This window comes from Callorhinus ursinus, unplaced genomic scaffold, assembly GCF_003265705.2.
Source record: "Callorhinus ursinus isolate GAN/ISIS: 27379988/994484 unplaced genomic scaffold, GSC_fseal_2.0 scaffold71, whole genome shotgun sequence".
Taxonomy (NCBI): Eukaryota; Metazoa; Chordata; class Mammalia; order Carnivora; family Otariidae; genus Callorhinus; species Callorhinus ursinus.
In genome coordinates this window covers 1863746-1887260 of record NW_027397133.1, presented here as the reverse complement: position 1 = coordinate 1887260, position 23515 = coordinate 1863746, and the positions used below count along the sequence as shown (strand labels likewise).

The 23515-nt window shown below is 51.2% G+C and overlaps 3 protein-coding genes across 9 annotated transcripts in view; 1 reads left to right on the top strand and 2 right to left on the bottom strand.

Annotated features, from left to right (window-relative positions):
* Positions 1-1077, bottom strand: part of LOC112806935 (orphan sodium- and chloride-dependent neurotransmitter transporter NTT5-like) — a 76820-nt gene extending 75743 nt beyond the window's left edge. For both annotated transcript variants that reach the window (XM_073886601.1, XM_073886603.1), the window contains exons 1-2: positions 972-1077; positions 92-200 (exon numbers count right to left, since the gene is read on the bottom strand). The gene's annotated coding sequence lies outside the window, so the exon portion shown is untranslated. The remainder of the gene's footprint in view (positions 1-91; positions 201-971) is intronic.
* A 6219-nt stretch (positions 1078-7296) lies between these two features.
* Positions 7297-12837, top strand: CD37 (CD37 molecule). 6 transcript variants are annotated; one of them, XM_025849622.2, is made up of 9 exons: positions 7297-7446; positions 8089-8163; positions 8294-8366; positions 9216-9340; positions 9436-9510; positions 10010-10114; positions 10748-10984; positions 11361-11444; positions 11736-12458. In XM_025849622.2, the coding sequence occupies exons 2-9, from the start codon at positions 8095-8097 to the stop codon at positions 12105-12107; spliced, it is 1140 nt and encodes a 379-aa protein (XP_025705407.1). In that variant the 5' UTR covers positions 7297-7446; positions 8089-8094; the 3' UTR covers positions 12108-12458. The 6 variants fall into 6 exon arrangements, with proteins under 6 accessions (XP_025705407.1, XP_025705409.1, XP_073742789.1 ...); XM_025849624.2 differs by lacking the exon at positions 11736-12458 and adding an exon at positions 12475-12837 and having other exon boundaries at positions 7298-7446; XM_073886688.1 differs by lacking the exons at positions 7297-7446; positions 8294-8366; positions 11736-12458 and adding exons at positions 7631-7853; positions 12475-12837.
* Positions 12838-13435: 598 nt separating this feature from the next.
* The window catches only part of TEAD2 (TEA domain transcription factor 2), a 15075-nt gene continuing 4995 nt past the window's right edge, over positions 13436-23515 (bottom strand). Inside the window, exons 8-13 of the mRNA XM_073886689.1 lie at positions 20866-20934; positions 19670-19818; positions 16862-17035; positions 15103-15264; positions 14279-14431; positions 13436-13568 (exon numbers count right to left, since the gene is read on the bottom strand). Of these exons, the coding sequence (XP_073742790.1) occupies positions 13455-13568; positions 14279-14431; positions 15103-15264; positions 16862-17035; positions 19670-19818; positions 20866-20934 (821 nt within the window). The 3' untranslated portion in view covers positions 13436-13454. The remainder of the gene's footprint in view (positions 13569-14278; positions 14432-15102; positions 15265-16861; positions 17036-19669; positions 19819-20865; positions 20935-23515) is intronic.

Below are 23515 nucleotides of genomic sequence, written 5' to 3'. Positions count from 1 at the left end.
GAGACATTTATGTAATAGCTGGCAGCTCACCACCTAAGCACAAAGGTTCACTACTACTAGATATCTTGCCCGCCTCTGAAATGTAACATACCTCAAAAATAACAAGGAGCACTTCTGACGCTCATAATCCCATGTTGTTAACGCCGATTCTGACTCTTCGTTCCGCTGTGGGGTTGGGGGAAGAAAGGAAAATTGCGTTCCTGAAAAATAAAACCACATTGTTCTTGAACACATTCCGGAAGGGTCTTCTTTAAGACAAGTCTTCTGGCAAATGGGTAATAAATTTGACCCTTCCGTGAGAGAAGTGAGTTTTGGCAGACGGAGATACTGCGAACTGGTCCCCTGTGCCACCTATACAGCCCCGTGGACCCTCAGCCGACCCTCCATCCAGGCTGGGCGGCGCTGGTGGGCCCCACGCGTGACCACCTGCATCACCATTCCCGGTAACCGCTCTCCTAGGCCCATGCCCTCGGGGTTGGGGGGGAACTCGGGGTCCCCTCGGTGTACCTCCTTCCCTGGAACTGCAACCTCCAGGGAGGAAATGGGGGAGCCAGGGTCAGGTTCGTCAAGGGGCAGGAGAGAACTGTCCCTAACAGGCCGAGGGAAGATGGCGCTGGCCCGGGTTTCCGCTGCCCCGGCGCTTGACCCGCTGGGCCTCCCCGAACGGCGGGAACCCACGGCCGAGGCCCCAAACCAGATTCAGACAGCGAAGGGGCGGAAGTTTGCTGGGTCCTGGGGGAGAAAAAAAGGAGAACCCTCTCGGGCCTATCTGAGCCCTCGGCTCCGCAGAGCCCGGGGCGTCCAGGGAACCCAGCCTCAGGAGCGACGCCCAGCTTTGCACATTCCGGTTCTGTGAATTTCCAGGCCTCCCTGGAGCTATCCCCTTCTCCCCAGCCCGGAGGCCCCGTGATCTTCTGTGAGTTCAGTTAGGAATAAAATGAACGTGAAGAAGCCTCAACTGAGAAGCCTACCGAACAGGCCCCTTCAGGCCTCGTCAGGCCCCTAGCGACCGCGCTCCGCCCTCCGCCTCAAGGGCAGCCTTTCCCGCCGTCCCTCTGCGCATGCGCTACCGTGCCGCGGCGCACCCTCTACTAACCAAGCTGGGAATTCCTCCCCTCCGCCCTAACACCCACTTCTGCACTGCGCGTGCGCGCGCCCTCCGCCAGCTTCCCCACTTGGTTACCCTTGCGAGCGTCCTGGCCTTCCTACTTCCGTCACTTACCCTTTAGACCATGCTCCCAACACCCTTCCACCTGCGTGCGCTAATGAGACCAAGCTTTTAGCCGCATCCCTGGTCTGGAGCATGCGATTTGCTTCCACTGCCCTGAGTGAGGTGGAGACGAGGGTGAGGTGGGACGCTTGTTCTTCCAGGTCTTTTCTCTTGCCTTCAAACTTTTGGTACTTTCTTGAGTTTTCCGTACTACTACCCAGACCTAAAATATGTGTCCAACAAGACAACATGGGCCTTGCCTTCAGAGAGCTCAGAAACCTACTGGGATTTCAGATGTGAAATATTAAAAGAGGGTAACCTCACTAAAATTGAGTCTGGAGGCCAGAAAGGGGAGCTCTCACACCCTGCCACTCAAGTCAATTGTAGACCCAACAGGAAGAAACATACCTTGCAGGGGGATACTACTTGACTACCCTACCAGAAGGAAAGAAGGAAGGAAGGAAGGAAGGTTTTCTCCTACCCAGCAGGTGGATACTACTTGACTACCCCACCAGGAGGGAGGGAGGGAGGGAGGGAAGGGAGGAAGGAAGGAAGGAAGGAAGGGAGGGAGGGAGGGAGGAGGGGAGGGAGGGAGGGAGGAAGGGAGGGAGGGAGGGAGGGAGGGAGGAAGCAAGGGTTTTCTCCTACCCAGCAACACCCCAGCCAATGAGAGACTTACAACTCAGCCAATGAAAAGTCACTACACTTCAAACTCCCAGTTTGCTCGGAGATCTGTGTTTGCAAAAGCCCTCCCAACTCCCCCCCTTCCATAAAAGAGTAGCTTTCTTGGATTTGTCTGTGGTTTTGCCATAGCTTGCTTGTCCTGAATTGCAATTCTCTGTTAGTCCTGGAAAAAAAAAATCATTTTTTGCTGGTAAAACAACTGATAGTTTTATCTTTAAGGTTAACTGTACTTGATGATCACAAGTGGGATCCAGAGAAGACACCACCCCCAACAACTCCAAAGCTGGTGAGCAAACACTTGACAGTACCCACAGAGCCAGTTAAGCTCACAGCTTTCTTGAGGACCCTGGAGTTTGAGGGTAAGTTTTCTCCTGGATTTCAAGCTCCACTCTCTGTGTTTTCAGCTTTCTAGGCATTACTTAGGGTCTGTTTTAAGACTTTGTCCTCTCTGAGACTACTTATTTGGGCTTTGTTCCGACTCTTGTTTGGAACTAGGCTGTTTCCTATTGCAACTGTGTGGTCTAGGAATTTTTCTCTATGCTCTAAAGAGAAACCTCTAAGAAATGGGATTCCCAGTCATCCAAATGCTTTGAGGCCGCTCTGTCCTTTCTGGGACCCTGGCTGGTTTTTGGCACACTTCTATCTAAATGGACTGACTTGACCAAAAGTATTTTAGAACTCCAATAGCAATTATCAGGAACTTCCAATCTATCCAAAGTTGTTTTACTCAAAATTAAATTGGAAAGCTACAGCTCAAAAACACAAACAAAAAAAACCCAAAAACAAACAAAAACCTGAATGGGATGCTTATTGTAATCTGTACCTTGAGGCTTACAAATGTTTTCAGGATTCTAAATCTGCCTCTTTGCAAAATATTGTTTCTAAATTAACTGAGGTAAATAAACAATGAAAGGAGTAGGAATGTCTTCTCAGGCATTTTTTTCCTCCCCCACCCCCACCCCCTTTTATCTCTAGAAACTTGGCAGCCACCTTGTGCCCAGGCCCTGCCTCAGGTGCCTTTTTCCTCTGCACAGTCCCCACCTCCTCTATACCCGCTGCTCCCTGGTTCTAATCCTTCCACCGAAACTCCCTTTTCCTCTGAAACTCTCTCCAGCTCCCTCCTCTCTTGAATCTATGAAAACCTGCCCCTTTTATTTTTTTATTATTCTTTTGGGGAGGGTAGCAAAGAGAGAGGGAGAGAGAGAATCCCAACCAGGCTCTGAGCTGGGCATCACAAGCAGGACGTGGGACTTGATCTCACAACCCAGAGATCATGACCTGAGCTGAAATCAAGAGTCAGACACTTAACCAACTGAGCCACCCAGGTGCCCAAGCCTGCCCCTTTTAAAGTGAAGTCTTCTGAGGATCCAAGTAAACCCCAAATTTCTTCTGTTCCTGGACTAAGGCCAAATTGTGAGCCATAGTCAAAGAGTTTCCTAAAATAACTTGTGGCTGCATAATTCCAATCTCTGCCTCTTCCTTCACCTAGCATTCTCTTCTTTCTGTGTCTTCTGTGTGTCTTACAGTGTGGGACACTTATCATTAAATTTAGGGCTCACTCAGATAATTCAGGTTGATCTCATCTCCAGATCCTTAATTACACTTGAAAAACCCTTTTTTTCCAAATAAGGTCACATCCACAGATTCCAGGACATGGATATATCTTTTTTTTTAATTTTAACTATTTTTTTTATCAACATATAATGTATTATTTGTTTCACGGGTACAGGTCTGTGATTCATTCTTTTTTTTTAAATTCCAGTAGAGTTAACATACAGTGTTATATTAGTTTCAGGTGTTCAATATAATGATTCAACAAGTATAAGTAATATATACATTACTCAGTGCTCATCATAAATATACTCCTAATCTCCCTCACCTATTTCACCCACCTACCCTCTGGTAACCATCAGTTTGTTCTCTATAGTTAAGAGTCTGTTTTTGGCGGTGCCTGGATGGCTCAATTGTTAAGCGTGTGCTTTTGGCTCAGGTTATGATCCCAGGGTCCTGGGATCAAGTCCCGCAGCGGGCTCCCTGCTCGGCAGGAGGCCTGCTTCTCCCTCTCCCTCTCCCCCTGCTTGTGTTCCCTCTCTTGCTATCTCTCTCTCTCTGTCAAATAAATAAATAAAATCTTTTTTAAAAAAAATCTGTTTTTAGGGTTGTCTCTTTTCCTCTTTGCCCGTTTGTTTTGTTTCTTAAATTCCACATGAGTGAAATCATATGGTATTTGTCTGTCTCTGACTTATTTCCCTTAGCATTATATGCTCTAGATCCATCCATGTTGTTGCAAATGGCAACATTTCATTCTTTTTTATGGCTGAGTAATAGTCCACTATAAATCTCATCTTCTTTATCCATTCATCTATCGATGGGCACTGGGGCTGCTTCCATAATTTGGCTATTATAAATAATGTTGTAATAAACATAATGGTGCATATCTCTTTGAATCAGTGTTTTAGTATTCTTTGGGTAAATACCTAGTAGTGGAATTACTAGATCATATGGTAATTTTTTTTTTTTTTGAGGAACCTCCATACTGTCATCCATAGTGGCTGTACCAGTCTGCATTCCCACCAACAGTGCATGAGAGTTCCTTTTGCTCCACATCCTCATCAACACTTGTTTCTTGTGTTTTCGATCTTAGCCATTCTTACAGGTGTGAAGTGATATGTACTTGTGGTTTTGATTTGCATTTCCCTGATGATTAGTGATGTTGAGCATCTTTTCATATGTCTGTGGCCACCATCTGCATGTCTTTTTTGGAGAAATATCTGTTCATGTCTTCTGCCCATTTTTTTTTTAAAGATTTTATTTATCTATTTGACAGAGAGAGACACAGCGAGAGAGGGAACACAAGCAGGGGGAGTGGGAGAGGGAGAAGCAGGCTCCCCACCGAGCAGGGAGCCCGATGCGGGGCTTGAACCCAGGATCCTGGGACCATGATCTGAGCTGAAGGCAGACGCTCAACAACTGAGCCACCCAGGCGCCCCTCTGCCCATTTTTAATTGGATTATTTTTTTGGTGTTGAGTTGTATAAGTTCTTTATATATTTTGGATACTATGCCTTTATTGGATATGTCATTTGCTAATATCTTCTCCCATTTAGTAGGCTGTCGTTTAGTTTTGTTGATTGCTTCCTTTGCTGTGCAGAAGCTTTTTATTTTGATGTAGTACCAATAGTTTATTTTTGCTTTTGTTTCTCTTGCCTCAGGAGATGTATCTAGAAGAATGTTGCTAGGGCCAATGTCAGAGAAATTACTGCCTGTGCTCTCTTCTAGGATTTTTATGGTTTCAGAAATCACATTTGGATCTTTAATCCATTTTGACTTTATTTTTGTGTATGGTATGAGAAAGCAGTCCAGTTTTTCCAACACCATTTGTCTTTTTCCCACGGCATATTCTTGCCTCCTTTGTCAAAGATTAATTGACCATATAATCACGGATTTATTTCTGAGCTATTCTTTTTTTTTTAAGATTTATTTATTTATTTTAAGATTGTATTTATTTATTTATTTATTCATTTGTTAGAGAGACAGTGAGCATAAGTGAGTGGAGGGGCAGAGGGGGAAGGAGAGAATCCCAAGCGGACTCCGTGCTGAGCATGGAGCCCAATGCAGGGCTCAATCTCACAACCCTGAGATCATGACCTGAGCTAAAACCAGGAGCTGGATGCTTAACCGAATGAGCCACCCAAGTGCCCCACAGCTCTCTATTCTGTTCCATTGATCTATGTGTCTATTTTTGTGCCAGTACCATACTGTTTTGATTACTACAGCTTTGTAGTGTACCTTGAAATCTGAGATTTTGATACTTCTTCTTTTTGGAGATTGCTTTGGCATAGACATATCTTTTGGGGGGAGAGGGGCAGGGTATCACCATTCAACCCACTACAATCAATACAGAAGCAATTGTAATTATTTGTGTGGAAGATGATAAGAGCCTGGATTAGGATGGTGGCCTTGGAGACAAGTGGGTGGACTGGAAATGTATATTAGTAGTAGAGCATAGAACACTTAATGATGGCTTTAGAAGAGGAGTTCAGGGATGAGGGATGGTGAATCAGTGTCCTGAGATTTGGACTTAGGGCTATATAAACCAGGTCTGGGTTTCAAAAGACCCTCTCAGGCCATGTGGGGAATGGACTGGAGGGGAGAGACTAAGACCAGGGAGGAGTCTGAGGTTTGGATCCAGGAGGAAGAGCACAAGTCCTAAGCCAGCCCAAGCCAAGAGAACAGAGAGAAGTGGAGAGAGCAGAGAATCAAGATGTAGAAAGGATTGGATTATGGAATGACAGGCTGTATGGGAAAGAGGAAGAGAGGGAATGAGGACATCCACCCAGGGGTTGGCCCACCAGGAAGAAAGAATCTGTGAACTTGAAGACAGATCTCTTGATATTATCCAGTCAGAGGAGAAAAAAAAATAAGAATGAAAATACAGGGCATCTGGGTGGCTCAGATGGTTAAGCATCCGCCTTCGGCTCAGGTCATGATCCCAGGGTCCTTGGATCGAGTCCTGCTTTGGGCTCCTTGCTCAGTGGGGAGCCTGCTTCTCCCTCTGCCTCTCTCTCTCTCTCTCTCTCTCTCTCTCTCTTATGAATAAATAAATAAAATCTTAAAAAAAAGAATGCAAATACATTTCTGAGGATCTAATGTACAGCATGGTGACTACAGTTAATAATTCAGTATTGTGGGGCGCCTGGGTGGCTCAGTCGGTTAAGCGTCTGCCTTCAGCTCAGGTCATGATCCCAGGGTCCTGGGATCAAGCCCCGAGTCGGGCTCTCTGCTCAGTAGTGAGCCTCCCCCCTGCCCATGCTCTCTCTCTCTATCTCTCTCTCTCTCTCTCTGTCAAATAAATAAAGAAAATCTTTTAAAAAAAAATCATGTTGTACACTTGAAATATATACAATTATAATTGTCAATTATTCCTCGATAACATTGGAAAAAGAAAAAGAGGAAGTCCACAGCCAAAAATCAGAATACTATTAATATGAATTGATTTTTGATGACATTAATAAGAAAATATATTGCATTTGGAGCCTTAAAAAAAAAAAAAAAACAGTGGATGAGATCTCTCAGAAGAAGAAGGTGCTGGGTCTCTAAGAGGCACTGGTTTTCCAGGACCTGGGTGGATATCAGGATGATAGGAACATCCCCAAACATGGAAATCTGACTTGATGAGAGTGGGGGCTGTGGGGCAACAGGAGAGACTTTCAGAGGCTGCTGAGTATGTGGCTCAGGTCTGGAGACAACCAAGCACTGCAGACCTAGATCGAACTGCCAGGGTCCCAGGTTCAATCCTAACTCCTCCCCAGCCTCCCCTTTTTGGGGCCCCAGTGCAGTTGCAGGAAGTACTGCTTGAGGCTCAGCTTCCTCTCCGGGTGTTTTGGCACAGCCCAGCCACCCCCCTCACTCCCGGGGACCTTCCCACTTGGGGCACTGCAGCACTTTCACTTCCCTCAGGTGCCCAACCCCTGCCCCAGCATATGGGAGCACCGTGGTCTACACTTGTTGCCAAGAACAGGATGCAGACTCTGAGAGAGGGGCCGTGACAAGGTGCGTGGGGGGTGGGGGGCATAAGCAGAGAAAGGACCAGCATGCAGAGAGAAGGGGCCAGAAACCCATAGAGGGAGGAGATAGATGCAGGGGGGTGGGGAGGGCAGGCCGGGATGGACAGAGACCCAGAGAGAAGGGAACGGAGACCCAGAAAAGGGAGGACGAGAGACTGAGGGCTGGGAAGGGGGGACAGAGAGGGATGCAGAGATGGCAGAGCTTAGCAGGCAGTGAGGTCAGAGTGTCTGTGAGGTCGGCTGCTGTCCAGGGCTGGCCTGGGGTCCTGGTGCCCAGAGTAGGTGTGTGCAAGGAGCTCAGGAGTCCCTATGGGAGTCCCGTAAGGAGCCATGGAGACCTGGGAGGGACTACCCAGCGTGTCCTTGGTGCCCACAAATTCCAAGGCCCCTCAGGTACTGGTGTGTGTCCCACTGGGCAGGTGAGGGAGGCAGGGGGTGGGCAGAGACAGACAAGAAAGCCACCTTGCCTGTAGAGGGAGGGGGTGGGGCTCCACCCCGGGGACTTCCTCTTTCTCTGTGTTCTTCCTTTCTCCCTCTCTGTCTCTCACGGCCTCTGTCTTTCTGCCTGTCTCCTCCGGGGCCAACACCTCTTCTGTTCTGTCCCTCCCACGGCTGCCCACCCCTCTAGGTGAAGATGTCGGCCCAGGACAGCTGCCTCAGCCTCATCAAGTACCTCCTCTTCGTTTTCAACCTCTTCTTCTTCGTGAGTTGCCACATGGCTGCCCAGCCCAGGCCCTGGCCCCCACCCCTGCTGCAGCCACCTGACCTGATATATACCACCCCACCCCACCCCTGCCTTTGCCCACCGCCATGTTCCCATCTCCTCTGGCCAGGTCCTAGGCAGCCTTATCTTCTGCTTTGGCATCTGGATACTCATTGACAAGACCAGCTTCGTGTCCTTTGTAGGTGAGGGGGCCGGGGCCATTGGGGAGGGCCTGCTGGAGCAAATGTGACCTGGCCTTCCCCTGTGTGACATCCTGGGATCCCCACTGTCCCAGGGTCTGCTTCACAGCCTGCCACTGCTCTTAGCCTTGGGGTCTTCCTCTGGCAAATGAGTTGTGCATACGAATGATAATAAAAATGGTAATAGCCATTTCTCAGGCACTTCCTGCAGCTCATGCAGATGCTTATCAGATCCTCCCACAAACCTTCCCCTCTCTTGAGGTTCAGAGAGGGGATGTCACTTACTGGATGTCACACAGCAAGGAAGTAGAAGAGCAGATAAAACACCAATAATAGTAGGAAAGTAATAATGGAATAATAGTCGAGATCCTAATGGTTCATATTTAATAACTGTTTGCCCTGTATTGAGGACTGCATTGAACACATGCCTCCCATGTGTCTCTTAAAATAATCCTAGGGAGTAGATATCATCCTCCCCTAGCCCTCAGGGAGGTTTTAGTGACTGATCCAATGCCACAGACCAAATGATGGGACTGAAACTATTGGGGGTGAGGAGGAGAAGAAGGAGCAGAGACTGAGAGTAAGAGGGAGAAACCGTGACTAGGGAGAAAGGGGGACAGAGATCCAGAGAGAAAACAGAGACCTAGAGAGACTCAGATGGGACAGAGTCCCAGACGGAGAAGAGAGAATCCCAGAAGGAGAGAAACAGACTCAACATGTGGCAGGGACAGACACCCAGAGAAAGAGGCCCCCCAGAATATGCTCCCCAGTTGAGTGGCTGTGTGGGTAGGGAATGGGGCTCCCTGGAGCTGTGCGCACGAGCCCAGTGTCACTGCCTCTCACCTCCCCCAGGCTTGTCCTTCGTGCCCCTGCAGATCTGGTCCAAGGCCCTGGCCATCTCAGGAATTCTCACCATGGGCCTTGCCCTCCTGGGCTGTGTGGGGGCCCTGAAGGAGCTCCGCTGCCTCCTGGGCCTGGTGAGTGCCCTGCCCACATACCCCCTCAAATAGAGCCCTGGCAGCTCTGCATCCTGGGAGGGGACTCAGTCTGAACTCTCCACTCTACTCCCCAGTATTTTGGGATACTGCTGCTCCTGTTTGCCACGCAGATCACCCTGGGAATCCTCATCTCCACTCAGCGGATGCGGGTGAGCTTGGCTTCCCCTCCCCACACTCTCCCCCGCAAACGTATGGGGCGGTGGAGGGGGGAGAAACAAAAGCAGACACGGGCTGACATGGACAAAGGGAAAAAACAGTGACAGGCAGAGGAAGACAGTGAGAGTCAGAGACCCAGAGACGGACACACAGGAAGATAGACAAGGAGAGTCGAAGATCACGACACGGACGAAGACAGACATAGCAAGAGACACAGATCCAAAGGGAAACAGAAAAAAACAGGCAGAGAAACAGGAGAGACAGAGACCTAATGAGAGAGCGTGGGAGATAGCGGGGGAGCAGAAAGACACGACAGAAACAGGCAGAGATTTTGAGGAACAGAGACATAGCCATTCAGTGAGAAATCGAGACCGACTTCAAGCCGCTCGGGGCACCCCTTGGGACTGAGAAAGCCCGGGAGGGCTGGACTGGGTAGGGGCAAAGGGGGGTGGGGAAGCGGGTGGGACTCCAGCCTCACTCTCCGCCTCTTAGCTGGAACGGAGGGTGAAGGACATCGTGATGGAGACAATCCAAAACTACCGCTCGCGCCCGGAGGAGTCGGCGGCGGAAGAGAGCTGGGACTACGTGCAGTTCCAGGTACGTGAGGCCCCCACCCACGCGGACGCGTATGCCTCCCTCTAGCTCAGGGACTCTGACGAAGCCGGGGCCCGCAGCGCCAGGACCCCAAGGTGACGCTACCCCACCCACCCCACCTCCAGCCAGCCCAACGTGGCCCCGCCCCCGGAAGATAACGTAACCGACTCCGATGTGGCCTTGTCCCCCCCAGCTCCCAGACCCTGGAGAGGCTCCGCTTTCTGCCCCGACAAGACTTCGCCCTCAGCCCCAAGGCCCTAGCGTAACCCCACTCCCTAATCCTTAGTGACTCTGGCCCTCACGGGACCCGGCCCACGTGAGACTCCATTCCCTGGTCATTCACATGGCCCTGCCCTCCCATCCACCTGACCCCTGCCCAAGGCTACCCACCCAATCTTTGGTGCGCCGCGCGATTCTGCAGCTCCTCCCACAGCCCCAGGTGGCCGGTGATTCGTCTCTCCCAACCCCATGTTCCCCTAATGTCCCCAAGCCTAGCCCGCCGTCCCCCAGCCTGAACCCACTATTTAGCCCTCTGCTCCCCAACACGACCTCATACACATCACCCAGTCCCCTGAACCCGCAAGTCATCTTGAATCCCTCCAGTCCCCGTCCCTCTGACTCTTGTCCCTCTTCCAGCTGCGCTGCTGCGGCTGGAACTCTCCTCGGGACTGGTTCAGTATCCCCAGCCTCATCAGCAACGAGTCGGAGGTGCATCGCGTGCCCTGCTCCTGCTATAATTCATCAGCGACCAATGACTCCGCAGTCTTCGATAAGCTCTCGTTCCCCCAGTTCAGCCGGCTCCGACCACTGGCGCGGCCCCGGCACAGTACAGACCTTTGCGTGGTTCCTGCAAACAGCAATATCTACAACGAGGTGGGGAGGGTTTGGAGCCCGCTAGAAAGGGGAGGGCCCTGTGAGGGGGTAGGGCAGCGGTAGGGGCTTGCTCCCCAGGAGGCGGAACCGCCGGACAAGGGAAGGGTCTGCAGGGTGGGGCTACGAGAAAGCGGTACATCAGGAGGGGTGGGGCCCCCTAGAAGGGGCGTGACCTGTAGGGGCGGGGCCTAAAAGTCCTGACTGAAAGGAGGCTGGGACCGCGCGAAGTGGAGAGACTCTAGAGAACCCTACTAACTAGGGATGCGGGGCGGTGCCTGAAGGAGGGGTGAGGGCTGGGCTGAGGAGAACAGTGGGCACGGGCTTGAGGGCGAATCCCCGAAAGAGCCCTACTTTTAACCTTTCCCCACATCCCCAGGGCTGCGCGCGGAGCCTCCAAAAGTGGTTGCACGACAACCTCATCTCCATAGTGGGCATTTGTCTGGGCGTCGGTCTACTTGAGGTAATTGGGTCCCGTCCCCGCTCGCGATTGGCCGTACAGTCCGTAGACGGCCCCGCCCCAAGCTGCGCGTCCTCCCATTCTCTGGGAAAGGTGCAGGCGTGCTAGAGCGTCAGCCAATCCAGGCTCTCCTGCCTCTCCACTTGGCACGAGGGAGACCCACCCTCTGCGAGCCCTGATTGGTTGCACGCAGGAAGTAGGCGGCCTCCCCCGCCCTCGCGAAGTTCCCATTGGCCCTCCTTGGCGTTCCAGCGCCCTGCTCTGAGCCGCAATATCCCTCCCCTTTCCCCGCAGGTGAGTGTAGCGGGGCTGAGCCTGCTGCTACTGCGCTGCGCGCTCCGCCGGGAACGCCAGCTTCAGGTGCCGGGCGCCTGTGGTTCGAGCCCCGGGCCTGGTCCGAGTGCTGATGGCGGCGGCGGGCGCTGTGGTGTACTGAGCAGCAGCGCGCGTAGCGGCGGTCTGTGGGGTGGCTGGGGCATGGCGGATGCCTGTCCCAACTGGGGGGACAAGTCCCCACAGGGCAAGCTGCCCATGGCCCTGGGGCCCTGGCCGCTTTGGGATCAAGACGAGGAACAACCTGAGACCAGGAGCGCGGGCGAGGAGGTGGAGGTCGAGGTGGAATTAGCGGCCGAGGCAGAGAGGGAGACAGATGAGCCTCCGGAATAAAGTATCCTGGGCTAGCTGCGGATCTCACTCCTTCCCAGGCTCTAAACCTGCGCTAGACGCAGCTGGATACGCCCTACCCCACCCTACTCCCCTTCTTTCCATCTTCCCTCCGCGCCCCGCATCTTTGGTAACTTAGCCCAAGCCCCCAAATTCCCATCCCTGACCCCATCTGTCTCAACCTGGCGGAGCTCCCCCTCTAGCCCCACCCTTCGCCGCCGCTCCCATGACCCCATCCCACCCAAATCTCCGCGCTTTTCTTCCCCTGGCGCCACCCCTTTTTTCTCCCTCGGAACCCCCACTATCCCGACCCCAGTCCGCCTAGCCGGCACCCCGTGGACCTCTCTGACCAGGTCTCCTTTCTCTATAGCTCAGCTTCATGACGCTCTCGATATTCCTGTGCAGAAACCTGGATCAAGTCTACGACCGGCTCGCTCGGTACCGCTAGGCCCCGTCCCTTCAAGTGCCCTAGGGGCTTCCCTGTGGTCTGTAAATATTTGTTCAATCCCCAGTTTGCCCCAACCATTGAGTCCTCCACCTCCTCATTTCCCCGGGGGACCCAGATGTCTGCCTGCCCAGCTGCTGTCACCTCTCCCGTGGGACCTGGGGCTTCCGGCCACCAGCTTCCTGCCCCCAAAGACACCTCATTTCCTAGCCTTATCTCTCGGCTTACCACCTCCCACAGGATTATTTTCGCCCAAACCCCAAATAAACCCCCTGCGTTTTGGTAAAATAGTTTTATCCTCTGTCAAAACACAAACCAACACACTTTGCGGGTGAGGGGAGGCAACACAGTATATAGCCCACGTCTTATTGAGAAGAGAGGATGACATTTAAAAGCCTCACCCCACAGCTTGCCCTAATACCCACTTATAAATATCTCTTGTTATATTAAAAAAAATATTTCCAGGGCCCACCTGGCTCTGCTCCTGCACAAAGGGTTAACCTTCAGTATTTGATCTCAAGATCACAGGGTTGGGGGTGGTAAAGAGAGGCAGATTGGGAAGGGGGGGTGCTGAAAAACAGAGGGACAAACCAACATACTTTCTAAGGCCATCCAAAACATCCAGAACCAAGTTGGGGGAGGGCGCCTGTTAGAGACTGAGAAACCAGTGCTGTACCTCGGGGCTGTCTCACTCCTGTCCCCAGTCCCTGATGCTCTGGAGTGATCTGTCCTTTCAGCTACCACTGTGAGGTCCCAGTATCAGAACCCATCTTTTCAACTCACCACCCAGCTTTTAAGGTCCTCTAACACAGAGCAGCCCCCTCCCCAAATGAGCATGAAGAAAGCTGGAGGTACTTCCTGGGAGGAGGGTATTCCGGGGGGTGAGCCACTTTTGGGGTCCCCTTTCAGTCCCTGACCAGGCGATAAATGTGGTGCTGGGCCCCCCGCTCACTGGTGGAGACCTCAAAGACGTAGGCGGTGCAGAGCAGCAGCTCCTGGGTGTCTCTGTTTGTCACCACCTGCCAAGGAGGCAAGAGAAAGGGTTTATGCAAAAAAGGAAGAGCAGAGACCACTGTGTCCTGTACCATGGGATACCTAGGAAAGAGGTCCCTACCATATCACATTCCCTAGGTAGAGGGGCTGCCTGACACGTCCGGTTCCCCATCTGAGCGTTGGCAGTGAGGGGCCTCACATCAGATGGCATATCAAAGTTAACCAAAGTAAGGGCGCCTGGGTGACTCAGTCAGTTAAGCGTCCAACTCTTGGTTTTGGCTCAGGTCGTGATCTCATGGTCATGAGATCAAGCCCCACACTGGGCTCTGTGTTCAGTGCAGTCTACTTCAGATTCTCTCTCCCTTTCCCTCTTCCTTCAGCTCTCTCTCTCAAATAAAATCTATGAAGTTAACCAAAGTTAAAAGGGGATCCCACCATAGCATGTTCCCTGGGCTAAGGTTAGGTTCCCTATGAAGGAGGGTCCCCTAAACTGAGGATCCACCATGGGATGTCCTCCAAGTCAGTTTCTCCAGCGAGAGGGGGATCCCCCTAAATGAGAGTGCTGCGGAGTCCCCACCACATCAGTGTCCTGGGTAAAGGGGTCCCCTAAGCAAAGGCTCAACTGTGGGCTCCCCCATGTCAGTCCCCCAGGTGAAAGGGTCCCCAGGCTGAGGGGCTGTTGTGGGCACTCCCCACCACATCAGCTGCCCTGCTCGGCCCAGCCCCCAGGCCTCACCTGGAGGATGGTGAAGTTCTCCAGGACACTGTTCATCATATAGCGCTCGGGCAGCTGTCGCAGTTTGTGCAAGAAATTCACCAGGTACTCACACATGGGTGAGCGCAGCAGGCGGTACACAAACCTCCCATCCTCCAGCTGGGCACGCTCCGTCTGAACCGGGATGGGGGCGCAGAGTGGGGAGGACAGTGACCAAGAGACACAGGGGTCGCCCCAGGCACTGTGTGCCTCCCCGATGCCACGCCCACTCCCCACTGCCATCATTCCCCCATCGCCGCATCCGTGGGACCTGGACCCGTGGGTATCCAACTTGGGATCCCTGAGCCTGCAAACCAGGGAGCCCCCCAGCCTCTCGAAACTGTGCTCTGAACCCTCCTCCAAGACCTCTGAACTGCTCTGACCCCCAGGCCCTCAGATCCCCTCACACCCTCCAAAGACCCCCTCCACTAGGTCTCCAAACTCTGACTTCTGATTTCAAGACCCCTCGGGCCCTCAGCAATCCCTAAGTGTGACCCCTAAACCTCCTTGCCCTGCAGATTCCTCCATATCCATAAGAACCTTCTGAATCTTAGTTGAGTGTAAGTCTCTGTACCACACATTACCTTTGAACCCTCAAAATAACCCCTACATGTGACTTGGGAACACAATATCAGCTCTAAGCCCATGTATTAATGAAATCCCCAAAGAGGAGAGGATACTCCCCACCCCACCACACAGACACCCAAGTGCAGGAGCTGTTGTGGCTTTGGTCCCTTTAGTCTGCACCCCCAAAGTGGCAGGTGGCTGGGCGCTCACCTGCCAGAGCTCCACCCCTCCAGCCTCACCTCCACCTTCTCCACCACCTGCTTGCCAAAGGAGCAGACCTTGGAGGAACAGGTGAGGGTCATGTGCTCCAGGCTCTCGTACTGGCTGCTCACTCCGTAGAAGCCACCGCCGCTGCCACCAGCCCCTACCTCCTCGCCACTTGGGCCCCAGTTCAAGTCCGCCTGGAGGATAGGGAGGCACAGGTAGGTTCATTATAAATGGTGGGGACTCTTCTCAAGTGGGAACTCTGCCCCATGGCCTGGTTTCCCCCATAGCCCTGCAGTTGCCTACCTCTCCTCCTCTGTATTCAAAGCCCCATGTCTCCACGGGCCTGTTTCTGGAAAACACCCACCCTTCTATTGGTACTGGAGAAGGCTGGCTCCCTAAAATGGTCCTGACCCTCTCTCGCCAGTAACAGCCCCCCCCCCCCACAATTCAACTTTCTTCTCCTGAAGCCCCCAACTCAGGAGTTCAGCCCCTTCCAAGGCCCTGGTTACTAAGAAGGCAGTTTACTCCCTAGCAACCAGCGACTCCACCCCCCTCCCCCAGGCCTTCATGATCCTGGTTGCTAAGGCAAGTGGCTACTCCCTAGCAAAGGGGCCTGCAGGGTCCTGGGGAAGCCTGACTCCTCTCCAGAACATTCTCCCCAGCTCTGTCAGCCAATCCTTGGAGGTCAGACCCCTCTAAGACCCCAGTGGCCGAGTGGGCAGACAGTCCATTAGGCCAAGTGGGACCTAACAAAGCCTAAGACCTCATCACACTTGCGGTCTGAGCCCCTTGGTCAACTTTTCAGGAAGCCTACCTCTCTCTCTTCCTAACTTGTTGCTCACTCGACCAGGTCACTCTCTGAGATCGTTTAATCTCCTCAGAGGCCTGATGCCATGCATCACCCTGGCAATGGCCACTCCCAGCCTCCCCAGCCACACCCCTGCATCCCTTCAGAGGCTGGGCTTTCTAGGAGTTGTTCTCCAGACAGACCCGGTGAGGCCTGTCTTAAGTCCCAACAATGCCTAAGATCTCAGCGGCACATCTGCAGAGCCATCTTGGGCCCCCACACACTAGAACACTTTATAACCATGGTTGCTACAGGCCCAGCCGAGCCAGTAAACTTCAAGCCCTCAGCAGGCTTCCTTCTTAGACACTGGATCATGCCACAGCTCTGGTTAACAAGCGTTAACACCCCCCTGAACATTCATAACATTTATTGGATCCCTACAGCATCAGCCCCTGTAGTGGACACCAAACCAAATGGGCCTAAGAAAGACCCAAGATGGACCCTCTTATTCACAATTATATACATAGCACTTGGCATAGAGCCTTGAGTACAGTAAGTGTTTAATAAATGATTGTTAAATAAATAAAGGCTTTCACGAAGTCCCTCCCAGGTCCTGCAGTCACTTTTTTAAGGCCAGACATTCTCTAGCAACAGGGCCTGGTGGCACTGTGTTCTCTTCAGAAACCAAACTCCGTGCCTCTATTTGCTAAGGGACAGGAGCCATCCCTTAGCAACAAGGCTTCATGTGGCCGGGCGGAGCGCAGGGAAGTCTGAAAGGTTGCAAGCCAATCCCCAAGGCCACATCAGTCGTGCAACTGGTTGTGGCAACGTCTAGTGTGATCTGGGGAGGTCCAAGTCCTACCCATCCTGCCCTAGGGGTAAAACTACTCGGGGCTCTTGTTACAAAGCAGGCTGACGCTCCGAGCTTGTCTCCCTGAGAGCCAGAGGCCTTAGATGGGAGGCCACGTGATTTGTGGGCACTTTGTTTTGGTGGCAGAACTCACCCAGAACTTGACCAGGAAGAAGGCGTGAGGGGGCCCGCGATCGTACAGCTCCCGAAGGCCGCCCTTTTTCTCAGGGAATTTGTCATAGATCTGCCGGACGTCCACACTCTCGAGGGGGGGCGCTCCAGGGCTGGGGCAGTGCTGGCTGATGTGTACGAACAGGTGCCTCTGGTACTGAGAAGGGTGGGCCGTGGGTGAGGAGTGGGAGATAGGCTGGACCCCGGGTGCTCACTGCCCCCAGCTCCCACTAGCTATTTCACACTGTGCACCCAGACACCGGGCCTGACTCCCAAGCACCGTCGCCATTCCCTTCTGCCGTACCGCACCTCAGTCCTCAAGTCCTCTCCCCTGCTCTCCATCCTCACAGCCCTGTCCCCTCCACCCTCTCCCCATTCTCCTCCCTGGCCTCCCAGCCTCCGATCTCCACTCTCCAGGTCATCCCTCACACACCCCCAGAGCTGACCGTGGACCTCCCCTGCTCACAATCCTCCTGTGGCTCCCCAGAGCACCCAGGACAAAACCCACAGCCCCCTCAACCTGGCCCTATACCGAATAGGTGCTCCCAAATGTTCAATCAATCGATGGATGGGGGGATGGGATGGATGGAATCCACATGGCCCATATCAAGACTCCCTATCTGTCCCCATTCTTACCACTTCTTGTCCGTATTCAGAAATCCTCATACCTTTCCCATCTTCTCTGTCATTAGAAATCCTCCCTCCATCCTCCAGTGCCCAAGTCTATGCAAATTTGCCTCTTCCTGGAGCCTCACTTGATCACAATCAGGTGGGACCTCTCTTTTCTATAGTTCCCCATCACCCTCAGGAGAAAGTCTAGATCCCTCAGCTTGGCAATGCCAGCTTCTCCCGCACTGGCACCTGCCCACCTGCAGCCTCACCAGCTCTCCCACACCTTATTTGACTATTTGTTCCCCTGAAAACTTCATGCTGTTTTCATCTCTGTACCTGGAACATAAAGTTCTGCACGTGACAAACTCCTATATAACCCTCAAAGCCCAACTCAAATGTTGTCATTTCAGGGAAACCTTCACTAACTTCCCAGGCAGAATGACTCCTCTGGGGACGCCTGGGTTGGCTCAGTTGGTTAGGCGTCTGCCTTCGGCTCAGGTCATGATCCCAGGGTCCTGGGATCGAGTCCCACATCAGGCTCCTTGCTCAGCAAGGAGCCTGCTTCTCCCTCTGCCCACACCCCTGCTTGTGCTCTCTCTCTGACAAATAAATAAGTAAATCCTTAAAAAAAAAAAAAAAGAATGACTGCTCTGTACATCACAAAAACTTGAGCTTCCCCTATCCCAGCACATACTCATCGTTCAATAGATATCTACTGAGAGACCTACTGTGTGCAGGCACTATTCTGGGTCCTAGGGCTACAAGACAAAGTCCCTGGCCTCATGGAGTTCTCATGGAGTCTACTAGCAAAGACAGAAAAATTTAAAAATCAACCCATGGATAATATAAATTTCAGAGTGATGAATGCTATGAAAAAAAATTCCCAATAAAGAATAGGAAAGTGGTTGAGCATGATGGCAGCTGGTATTTTCCATAAAGTGGTCTGGGAAAGCCAATCTGAGAAGACAAGCAAAGGCCTGAACGAATGGAGAGAGACAGTGGTGGTATCTGGGGAAAACATATTCCAGGTGGCAAGAGCAGCAGATGCAAAGGCCCTGAGGCAGGAGTGGGCCTGGTGTGTTTGAGAAAGTGCATGGAGGCCAGTGTGACCAGAGCAGAATGGGCAAGCGTTTAAGGGCAGGAGGTGAGGACAGAGCAGGAATGGGGGTCAGATCATGCAGAGCCTTGTGGGAAACTGAAAGGACTTTACCTTTGCTCCAAGTGAGATGAGAGGGTTTCAACTTGGGTTTTATAGGACCACCATACACAGCAATTGGTGTTTATGTGGCTGTGGCAGAGACTGCTGGGTGTTCAGAAACCCCCCATTCCTTTTCACACAACTAAACTACACTTCCCAAACTCCTTTGCAGTGAGGTGTGACCACATGACTACATTCTGGCCAATGGGATGTGAGCAGAACCTGAGAGTTGCCACTTCCAAGCCAGACCCGTAAAAACTCCTGCACAATTCTTGAGTCTCTCCCTTCCACCATCTACTGGCCAGATGCAGGGAATCCAGCAGCAGATTCTGAAGCCCTAGAAAACGTCAGAACCACAAAATGGAAGGAGCCTGAATTCTCCGAATCACTGTGTGTAAAGCTCCTAACTGAACACCTACAATGAAATGTTACAAGAGTGAGAAACTGGTATTATGTTCATTCCCTGAAGGTTAAGGTTATTTCTGCTAACAGTCAGCCCACCATGACTAATATGGCATCTGTCTCCATCCTAGCCCAGGAAAAGCTCAAGTCTAGAAACAAGATCTGTTTTCCAGGTTCCCAGTCTCCACCACAAAGCTTGGTACACAGTAGGCCCTAAAAAATATTTGCTGAATGAACAAGCAATGACCTGGAGAGTTTTTCTGACCTTCCCAACCGTGACCCCACGACCATCCAGTTCCTCCATGCTAGCAGTTCTCAAAGTGTGGTCCCCAGGCCAGCAGCATCAACATCGCCTGGGAGAATGTTAGAAATGCAAATTCTCAAGCCCCACGCCAGACCTACTGCATCAGAATTTGAAGGTGGGGCCCAGCAATCTATGTTTCAACAAGCCCTCCATGTTATTTTGATACGTGCTAAAGTTTGAGAACCACCGCTTTATCCTTTCCCTTCCTATCACCCTCTACATTCCAACCCCCTGCCCCCGCTCCTGGCCAGTGACTATTCTAAAATTGCACTCACAGAATCAACGGCATCGGGCGGTTCCACAAAGGCTGAGAACTCCACCAGCTGCAACCGGGCAGTGCCCAGGGCCCGAGCCTGCCAGGCTGGGGGTGATGGGGCAGGTGGGGGCAGGGCAGGGGGTGACAGGGCTTGGGGGGGCTCGTACCCTAGAGAGAGAGGGAAAAAAGAACAATAAAAATGGCTAACATGTATTAAATACATCAAGCACTCTTCTCTCTTGCCTACCTCCGCTTAGAAGCTAAAAAAGCTAAATACTCACTTTCCCAGCCTCCCTTGCAACTAGAGATGGCCATGTGACACAGTCCTGGCCAATGAGACGTTAGGGGAAATCTGCTGAGGGGCTTCTGAGAAGGAGTTTCTTCCTGAATGAAAAAGACAGAACTTTGGGAGGAGAAAGCTTTTGGCCCTGGCCAAGTCCTGCTTGAGACATGATGCCTGGAATCACAACAGCCATCTTGGGATGACAAGAAAGAGGCCAAGGCACCTATAGAAATGCCAGTCCCGATATTGCTGAGCTGCTGAGTCAGCATAAGAGCACCCCACCTCCAGACTTTTTGTTATGTGAAATCATTAAAGCCTTTATTATTTAAGGCACTATTAATTTGGGCATTCTGTTACTTGCAGCCAAAAGCATTACGAATTGATGAATCTGTGGAACCTGAGAGTTCCCTTTCACCAGTATGAGTTCTTAGGACCACATCAGCATGGACTTCTGGAAGCCATCTTTGCTGCCAGGTGGGAATGAAGCCATCACACACCACAGGGGAAAGCAGAACCAAGCAAATCTGACACTACCATTTGAGCCCCTGGATCCAGCTGTGCCTGAAGCCGTCAAGTCACCCCTGAAATATCAGTTACCTAAACCAATAAATTCCTTTTTTTTTAGCTTGATTTGAGCAAATCATTGAGCTTGATTTCAGTTTCTGCCACTTGCATCTGAAAGAATCTTCAGATGGACCTTCCCAGTGTCCTCTAGGCTAGCACGTGGCAGAACACAAACCCAGTGTGTCTGAATTCAGAGGCCATGATCTTAACCACTACAAATTCTATCACTCATCTTTCCATACCCCCTACAAGCCTTGCCTCAGATCTGGACCTCTGTAGAAATGTGTGCCCTGATCAGTGGAAGGTGAAGGAAAGGCAGTTGGGGTTGAGGAGAGAGGGGAGACAAGGAAGATAGAGTAGACTCTTACCTGGGAGGTCAGTAGATGGGGGGGTCAGTGACAAGGAGAACGGTGTCTGCGAGAATGGCTTCACACTGAGGGAGAAAGGAAGCTGGGGGTCAGCAAGGTAGCAAGATAACTGTACCAGCTAAGGTTTACCAGGGGCCACCACAAGCCAGACCCTTTGCTAGCTAGCACGTAATGTGCAAAAGTTCGTTGAATCCTCACAGCCTGGGAGGTTAGGTGCAATTACTGCTCTTCCCATTTTGCGTAGGAGGAAACTGAGGCACACACAGTCACAAAGCTGGGGCACAGTGGAGCCTGGGCTCAAATCCAAGTCAGTCCCAACTACGAAGCCTATGGTCTTGGTGATGATATTTTGGTGCCTCTCACAAAATGGCAGAAAGAGAAGAGAAACAGGATCTCAGGAGGTGGGAAAAAAACACAAAAGAATAGGCAACATGGGGAAAGAGGAGGATGAAGGGTCAGGAGGGTAGGAGAAAATGACCAAGGGTCAGGAGATGGGACACTGGTCCGAAGTTCGGGGTGGGGAAGCAGCACAACAAAATCTAAATGTCCAATTTAGATTCTGTCCAGTGCAACTTCCTGCCATGATGGGCATGTTCCACATGTGCACTGTCCAGTATGGTAGCCACTGGCCACATGTTGCTACTGAGCACATCACACGTGACTACTGAGCACGAATGTGACTAGAGTGCCTAAGGGACTGAATTTTTAATTTTTTTTTAAGATTTTATTTATTTATTTGACAGAGAGAGACACAGCGAGAGAGGGAACACAAGCAGGGGGAGTGGCAGAGGGAGAAGCAGGCTTCCCGCGGAGCAGGGAGCCCGATGCGGGGCTCGATCCCAGGACCCTGGGATCATGACCTGAGCCGAAGGCAGACGCTTAACGACTGAGCCACCCAGGCGCCCCTGAATTTTTAATTTTAATCGACTTAAAATTCAGTAAATGTACATGGCTAGTGACTGCGGTATTGGACAGCACGGCTCTAGAGGCCAATTACCTGTGGGTAGACAAGGGGCTGACTGAGACTGAAAGGTCAGAGGCCATGGAGAAAACACTTGGGGTCAGAGGTCAGGAAGAGGTCAAGAGTCAAAAGACCAGGGGCACCTGGCTGGTTCAGCCCATATAGCATGAGACTCTGGATCTCAGGTTTGTGGGTTTGAGCCCCATGTACGGTATAGAGATTACTAAAAATAAAATCTTGGGGCACCTGGGTGGCTCAGTCGGTTAAGCATCTGCCTTCGGCTCAGGTCATGATCCCGGGGTCCTGGGATTGAGCCCCGCATCGGGCTCCTTGCTCAGCAGCGAGCCTGCTTCTCCTTCTCCCTCTGCCTGCTACTCCCCCTGCTTGTGCTCTCTCTCTCTGTCAAATAAATAAATAAGGGAGCCCGATGCGGGGCTCGATCCCAGGACCCTGGGATCATAACTTGAGCCGAAGGCAGACGCTTAACGACTGAGCCACCCAGGCGCCCCAATAAAATCTTTTTTAAAAAAATGTATATACTTAAGACTTGGCAAACCAACTTATAGGAATTTCATGCCAAAATATGACCAGGAATGTGCAAAGATAGTCACGAAGTAGTCACAGGTTTTAAACAGAGTGGTCACTTGGTGAAGTTCATCTTCTTCCATCTGCGACTAAGAAGTTGCAGAACAACTTCTTAGGCAGAGATTGTAGGTACTAACTACCAAAACTAAGGCAGTACACCCCAAATTTATTACAAAGGGCCCCAGTTTTGAAATAATTTATAGAACAAACTACACTTAATTAAGAAATATTTCATTTCCTCATCAGATTCAAGTATCCTCACTATGTGATTCTCTGCAGTTCCCAAGTTCAGAGAGCACAGGCTCTGACCCCACATCTGGATAGTGAAAGATGCCATGTTATCTAAATCCACTGAGATCCTGATTTCAGAAAGCAGGAGTTTGGATAGTGAGAGATACATATACACATTTAAATGCTGATCAGAGCTTCTGCTCAATTGGTTTTGTCAAAATACATATATCCATAATAAAAGCCAATAAAGGCAACATTTTGATTAAAGATAGAATGCCTATTGTGTTTTTTATAATACTAGCTCACAGAAACACTCGATAACCTCTGGGAACCTTGAGAAGAAGCCATCTTACATATTTCCAGGAGCTATCAGCTTTCTCCTCAGGGTGTATACCCCAATGACATACCCTATGGATATAGAAAGTGTACCAGCATTACCAACCCCCACAGGCCCTCACCTCAGAGAGAGAGGAATTTTATGGCTACCTCCATAAAATAGAAAACAAGATTGGAGTGAAAAGAATTCTAGCTAGGAAACAATCCTGGGCCAATAGGACCATAGGGAACAGATAAGTATCCTTGAGAGACTAACAGGAACACATTAAATATAGGCATAAACACCATAAAATAAAAAAAGAGATGTAAAAGCCCAATCTTCCCCTAGGCTACAGAAAGACACAGGGAATGAAGGACTCAAAGCACATTGCTCTGAATATCATAGTGGGGCAGACAAGATAGCTGGCCTTATCTAGCTAAATTTGATATGATAAAACCCTTTGATCCTCAACCAAATTAACCTTCATTTGCTTTCTAAGGATTTTCTTTATTTTTTTAAGATTTTATTTATTCATTTGACAGAGAGACACAGCAAGA